Source organism: Telmatherina bonti (genome assembly GCF_933228915.1).
Source record: "Telmatherina bonti genome assembly, chromosome: 14".
NCBI classification, from domain to species: Eukaryota; Metazoa; Chordata; class Actinopteri; order Atheriniformes; family Telmatherinidae; genus Telmatherina; species Telmatherina bonti.
Window position 1 is genome coordinate 30,552,496 of NC_136612.1, and position 7,363 is coordinate 30,559,858.

General features: G+C 38.2%; 1 protein-coding gene across 2 annotated transcripts; it reads right to left on the reverse strand.

Annotated features, from left to right (window-relative positions):
- Positions 1-3,998: 3,998 nt before the first annotated feature.
- Positions 3,999-7,363, reverse strand: pheta2 (PH domain containing endocytic trafficking adaptor 2). 2 transcript variants are annotated; one of them, XM_079252747.1, is made up of 4 exons: positions 7,181-7,363; positions 5,194-5,282; positions 4,800-5,100; positions 3,999-4,666 (listed from the first exon to the last, which is right to left on the reverse strand). In XM_079252747.1, the coding sequence occupies exons 2-4, from the start codon at positions 5,272-5,274 to the stop codon at positions 4,263-4,265; spliced, it is 786 nt and encodes a 261-aa protein (XP_079108873.1). In that variant the 5' UTR covers positions 5,275-5,282; positions 7,181-7,363; the 3' UTR covers positions 3,999-4,262. The 2 variants fall into 2 exon arrangements, with proteins under 2 accessions (XP_079108873.1, XP_079108874.1); XM_079252748.1 differs by lacking the exon at positions 7,181-7,363 and having other exon boundaries at positions 5,194-5,321.

Sequence of the window (7,363 nt, forward strand, 5' to 3'; positions counted from 1 at the left end):
GTGTGTGAGAGGATGGTCAACTATGAAGTGATGGCAAAAGTGAAGGAGACAGAATGGCGGGACAGCATATCATCTTACAGGAGATCAAAAATAGACCCAGGAGTCTTGGAATTAAGTAAACCTGATAGCTGAGGGACCATGTCGCAGGTTTGCAGTCCCACGTGGACTAATAAGGACATTCAGGGCATAGATGCTTAGTTGGACCACTGGACACTGTCTCTCCACCCTTCTTCTGTCCACCGTCATCTGCTTATAGAAAGGCGCTGGGACCAGTCTCTCACTTTATTTTTGGTTTGTGATGTCCATTGCGATGTTATATTTTATACCCCGACAGCAACTGATGCAGCTCCTACCCTGTATGTGCACAGCTCTGCGCATACAGATGCAGTTATAATGATGCATATGTTAGAGATTTTCTGATAAAAGTGATGACGTGGACTGCTCAGGGGCAACAGATAAGTCCTACTGCACAAACGGCTCAGGTTCTTCACCAAAATTAAACTAAAGATCTCTTAACACAAAGAGAAAAAGAATGGAAGCAGGAACATTTCTGCGTGGTCTGTGCAATCCAATGCCACGAATTACATGCATCTCTAAATTACAGTATTATTAATGCACCTTACAGTAGATTTGGATTTGAATGCTCATAGACTTTATTAATCTTGAACTAAGTGTAAGTTCTGTCTCTTGGTGCAAAAACATCTGGGATTTACTTTTAAAATAAATTGCTTTTATCTGCTTATTTCACATTTCGAATACATAAAACTTACTGAAATCATCCATTTTTGCCATTTTGTTTGAAATCTTAGTCATTGTGATTAAAAACCTTCGGTGTTGAAACACAGCAGAAATTTAAAGAATCAAAGCAAAATGGACGAGAGGTAAAATTAATCCTAAATAAATTACCAAATGAATTAAAATCAATAAAAAAACATAAAACAATTCAAACTATGTCGTAAAATATGTCTGAAAATATCTTATAACATTATTAGTTCTCTAATTCTTGTACATAAGCTCATGAAATTATAATTATAAATAGTAGCTATAGTGTTTTTTTCTATGTTTGGTTTATTTAGATTGTCAGGCTTGTTGAAATGATTATATGCCTGATGAATGAAAACACTATTAAAATTTGGCTGCCGTCCTCCTTTCTCATCATTGCAAAGGTGTATTTAGTGTGTCTAACGCCGTCTAGCCTTCATGCCCTCTCACATCCCCTAAATATAAGGGGGATTACTTGGCAGGCTGATGGCAGCAGACATTCTTAGGAGAGCATAAAAGGAACAGCTGAGAGCGACCAAAATAGCTAAATAAACTTGATGGTCTGCCAACGTACCAGCCACAGGGAGCAAAATGCCTTCCTTCGTTTGTTCTTTACATCCAAATTTACCTCTGAGATAATCTGTTTTTATTTTATGAGCAAATTTGTTAATCTGGCTGATTAGATGAATTTATTTTTGTACTTTGATTGTGAGTGTTTCTGATTCTACGAATCTTTTATCCCTGACAGTCGATGTTGAGTCATATCTGTTCGTTACTGGTTTCCACTCCATAAGCAGCTCAATGTTTGGGTGGGACATCCAGAGCCAAACACTTCCTGCCTGTTCGCTCCTTGTTCATGCTGACCTTTGACCTCTGGTTTACTCAGTGACTCGCCTCTTATTGTCAGACTATCATTTGTCAAATCAAATATTCAGGTTTTCTTTCAGAGATAATTTGCTTGATTTTACATGTTAAAACACTCTCTGAATTTGACCCAAAAAACACACAGACGCAGTTGTTGAAGTACAAAACTGGTGTTACCTCTTTAACTTAATTAACCAGAGTTTAAAGTCATTATGAACTATAAGACACAATTTGCATGCAAAGAAACTGCACCTCTGGAGTTGGTTTGTGGTGACTGGAAGAGGGTAGACCATTCTCCAGCAGATTTTCTATCACAACCATTTTGTACTTTTTTCTTTCATTTGTGTGTTCACTTATCATTATCATCTTTTATATTTAAAAAAAGTAGAAAATAGTTTCTTGGTTTTTCCACACATTACAAGCAACAAGCTGCCTCTAAAAACATGAGAGGAAGTTGTGGCATGTCAAACTTTTCACAGATAAGTCAGCTGGTGCTCTTCAGAGACTTTTGCTTCTCTATGTGTTTACATGCGGTTGACATGTGGAAGCATTTCTATACAGATGTGTACACACTGCAGGGCTGCGGCTGTAAATTGAGCTGTCTCACCACACTCCTCCGAAGCCATCATTCATTCTCTAGATGATTGGTATGTATGGTTGTATGGTGTGGAATGTGAAGAAGCTCCCAGCATGACCTATGGGGAAGACAGGCTGAAGGAAGCTACGCTACACAGTAAACATAAGTTATGGTTCTGTTAGTTTGATTACCCACCAGCTTCATGTTGCTCTGTTTTGTTATGTGAGTCCATCTGATTGTGTTATTTCTAGTGCCATACAGTAGCTGAAATTCCAAAGACACAGGCAAGTCTGAAAAATGTAGATGAAGTTTATGCATTTTTGCTGCAAATACTAAAGGACACAGGCTTTATAAATAGATTATGTGTACTTTGTCCACTATTGCTGTTATCCAGGTAAACACATATGAATTCTTAGTTTTATGTAGTTCCCCACAAACCCAAACAAATCCTTTAAAATACTATTAAAGCTGTGTAAATAGGAAATACATTGAAAATTGTGTTTGATTTATTCCAAATCCACCAAAAAGCTACAAACATTTAAATTGTTTTATTCAAAATGTTCACATATCAAGCATCAATACAGCTGATTTAATGGAAATTCAGAGTAATACATGATGTGATAGTGGAAGTAAATAAATTAACACAGTTAACGCAGTTCTATAAAACACTGACCACTTCCACACGAACTGTGTTCTCATCAAATGCTTTCCTAATAATAAATGCATCCACCCACAATAATGTGGCTACAGCTCCCTCTACTGTTCTTCATCCTCTACTGATGCCATGCCCTCCGAATCTTTGCTCAGTGTGAGCTCCTAACATCACTGCCATCAGAAAATAGGCAAAACTTACAAGTTTTGTAAAAGCCTTTTTCTATCTACAAATGGTGAAAATAAATATTATAAAAGAAATTATCTGTTGGGAACTGGAATGAGAATCAGCACCTCCAAATCTGAGACCATGGTCCTCAGCCGGAATAGGGTGTATTGCCCTCTCTGGGTCGGGAGTCAGGTCCTGCCTCAAGTGGAGGAGTTTAAATGTCTCGGGCTCTTGTTCACAAAAGAGGGAAGGATGGAGCTTGAGATGGACAGACGGATCGGTGCGGCGTCTGCAGTAATGCGGACTCTGCGCCGGTCTGTTGTGGTGAAGAAGGAGCTGAGCCAGAAGGCGAAGCTCTCGATTTACCAGTTGATCTACGTTCCTACTCTCACCTATGGTTGTGAGCTGTGGTTTGTGACCGAAAGAACGAGATCTCGTATACAGGCGGCTGAAATGGGTTTCCTCCGCAGGGTGGCCGGGCTCACCCTTAGAGATAGGGTGAGGAGCTCGGTCATCCAGGAGGGGTTCAAAGTAGGGCCACTGTTCCTCCGCATTGATAGGATCCAGTTGAGGTGGCTCGGGCATCTGGTCAGGATGCCTCCTGGACGCCTCCCCGGTGAGGTGTTCCGAGCACATCCCAGTGGGAGGATACCACAGGAAAGACCCAGGACACGCTGGAGGGATATCTTGGCTGGCCTGGGAACGCCTTGGGATGAAATACACTTTCCAATATTTTTTTCATGACTGTGGCAAATACACGCTTCAGTAGTTTTGCACTACATTTGCATTTCTGTTAGTTTTATTAGTTTCTTACACTGAAAAGTACATCTAATATTTTTTGTTTAATACTGCATCAAAATTATTTCATATTATATATATATATATATATATATATATATATATATATATATATATATATATATATATATATATATATATATATATATATATATAGTCTTCTTCACATTTGTGTGCTGATTGTATTTGCAATAATCTCAGATAAAATAATCTCATTTTACCCAAATTTTAAAATTCACAACTTATTGTGAAATAAGTCCAAAAATAGAAAACATCTAAGCTATAAGAAAAAGCAACATTTTTAGGACATAAACAGCTGTTTGGGCTTCAGACTGTGATTTAGAATACAGAACAACTCAAAATACTTCAGATTCAGTTCTTGTTTGACACACATGAACAATCCATCGCAGTTCCTCTTCCAGAAATGTCTTTAGTTTTTTTTCAGCCTAGGTCAATGAGGTCTTCATTGCTGTGGTCTTTCTGCGTCTGATGACTTCTCAGCCACTCTTCTCTTGCTTTCTTCACTTCTTGGCCATAATATTCATGAAGTTTGCTGAACTCCTCCAGTGGATCAGACCCTACCAGAGGCCATTCACCATACAAAGGTGCCGGTCCATTAAGTGGTGTGACGTAAGCATTTCTTCTAGGCCACAGTTTGGGAGACTTTTTAGCAACCACTTTAGTTGGTATTGATGGTGCTTGTAAGACAGAGCTGGCACTGAAGCTTCTTGACTCCCTGACTAGGGCTGATGGTCTATGTACAGTAAATAAGAAGCTGCTTGTGGATGGACGAAGGGAACTAACTGAGGAGCAGGACTCTCCCAAGCCATGTTGCTTTTTAGCTTCTGCAAGGTGACAAAAAGAAAACAACAAACTAAGAATGAATATTTCTTCCTTTTAATGCACAATTGTCTTTTTTTGTATTTAAAAGGCACATATCATGAGAAAAAAATGCCTGGATAAAAAGTCTAATTGTACCTTCATATTGCCTTCCAAGGTCTCTCACCAGCAGGGAGAGGTAACAGTGGCTGGCTGAGAGCAATGCTTTCACCCAGCTCTCTTGAGTCTGCTGATCTCCTGCTGCTAAGTTGTAGGTTTTGAATCCAGGCCCAAACACGAGGGAGAAGGCAAATGTGCCATCAGAGTCTGAACAACGAACTGCACACCCCTCCAGTACGATGACCCCGAGCAGGTGGCGATCAGCTGGACGCTCCTGGTAAAACAGCAGGTTGGCCTTCAGGACAAACCACCTGCGCTGGTAGGTGGCATTTCGCTCCTTCTATGAAGAAATGATTAGTGCACATCTGAATTGTTGCATTTGATTTAGTCTGGAAACAGATTTTGTCTTTTTTTTTTTTTTTTTTGATAAAACCTTTTTGTAGAGATATCCCTCTTTATCTACTGGAGAGGTGCATGATAAGTAATGGGTCAGAATCTTCTCATGGAGCTTCATTCCAATTCCTGCATAAAAAATGCATCAACATAGAAAGTATTCACACTGGAATCAATGAAATTCAGACTTGCAGACATTTCCACCTTTACAAGAACTGATTTCAGAATCCTACTTTTTCTCTACATTAACTGCTTTTGTGCCTAGATGTGCATAATTTAAGCATCCAGACTAGCCTTGATCATCTGATTTACGCAGTGATTTCAGGACTAAAACCAAATTAGGTGAAAAAGATTTTAGTTTAGTGATCCCTACTTACTGCATGCAACCAGATCCATGAAGTTAAATCATATGATGTAGGGCAGGTTTGCCCTGGATTTCCAATGAATGATAAATGTAATATATAGTCTTTTTAATTAATGAATTAATCATAATAAAATGTTTCATGCATATTTATTTCTGTGTGATGCCTTTTGCATTGCTGTGTGTGAGAAATGTGGTGCACAAATGCATCAAATAAAGTCAAACTTTATTTCTACAGGACTTTTCATACAGAGCAGTGCAAAAGTGCTAATCATACACAGTCTTTTAATATATAAAGAAACACAAACCTTATATGCTTCAGTATAGAACATCAAAGTTCAATTACATATTCATATTATTATTGAACATAAGTTATTTTAACATAGTTAAATACAGTTAAAAGTACACTTTTTATCACACATACATCATCACTCTCACCCACACAGCTCACTTATACACATATACCCCCACCGCTACTCCCACTACTTCTTGCACAAACATAAACTCTGACTTCTAGTTCATGTATCTTTAACTAAAACACCAATGAAAACATCGCTGGACTTAAACACCTGGATAGAAATGTTGCTGAGGTGAGGAAATATGTTGGGGATAGTTACACACTAGGAGCCACCTCACCAGTGACCACGGGGAGCATCACCACAGGAACCATCCAGATCAGGGCAGGCCGGGGCCCCCAACACAGCCAGGGCTGCAGTGCAGGGCCCGCACCAACCACCCCAACCAGAAGGATATCCATAGCAAAGACCCCACAAAGCCAGTAGGCAAAGTCCCTGACGTAAAGGATCCCCAGGAGTGAAACAATGAAGTGAAAAAGTAAAATTTGTATAAAATAAACCTAAACTCAAGAAGAACAAGGAAGAACAATAACAACAAAAAATAAATACATGCGTGATTAAATAATTTTTTTAAAAAAAACATAAAATGATAAATTATTGATTCAACAAAATAAATAAATAAATAAATAAACATAGCTGTGAAATTTATATCACCCTTTGTGCTTCACAAAAGTGGTTTCACTCTCACTCTTTCGCTGTGGACTGCTGCAACTACCTAGTGAATACATATTACCCCTAAAGACCCAGACCATGAAAAAATGGTAAGGAAGGCCTTTCAAAAAAAAAAAAAAAAAAGATATTTTTTGATGCCTTTACCCAAATGTAACCAAGTAACAAGGTAACACTATTTTTTATGATTTATTACCACGTGATACGTCAAAATTCCTTCTGGTCTTCAGTAAGGGGCAGAGGACAAAGTCTGTCTGTTTTCAACAGGATTTAGAGCAACATTTACACCATAAACTGATAGCAAATGTATCAGAAACTGTATGTGTCATATATGTCAGGCTCTCATGGGAAAAATAGTTGAAACTACATGCCTATTATCAAGAATAAAATAACTTTTGCTCTGACTGACACATAACTTCTGCTTCCACAGCTGTGTGTGATCATACAATACTCATACTGAAAATGTATTAAAGGTATTTAAGGAGGTACAGATATGTGCTGAAAATAAGTAAAATAAAATGTAAACTGTCTACTATATTGACAATGGCAGAAATGGAGTTCAATGATTAAATTTTTCACAGTAATTCTTTCTCTTTCTTAGAATAAAGTTGAAAGAATAGAAAACAGTGAGTCAGACTTACCTTTGCCAGGGTGAAATGCCTCACAGGGTCACTTCACCTTCCTCTGCCGTCCTTCCATTATTTACACTCACAGATGTTTTTCCTTTGGTTCTTGCCGTTCTTCTTCTTCTTGCAAAATCAATTCTTTTCCATCAGATTGAAAAAACCATAACCAGACAAGGTTTGAATATTTAGTTTCAGGTT

Coding starts and splice junctions, on each gene's coding strand:
- pheta2 (XM_079252747.1), bottom strand. CDS start 5,274: ATGAAGCTCCATGAGAAGATTCTGACCCATTACTTATCATGCACCTCT. Junction 5,101..5,193: donor AGGGATATCTCTACAAAAAG/GTTTTATCAAAA, acceptor ATTTCTTCATAG/AAGGAGCGAAATGCCACCTA. Junction 4,667..4,799: donor CCTTGGAAGGCAATATGAAG/GTACAATTAGAC, acceptor GTCACCTTGCAG/AAGCTAAAAAGCAACATGGC.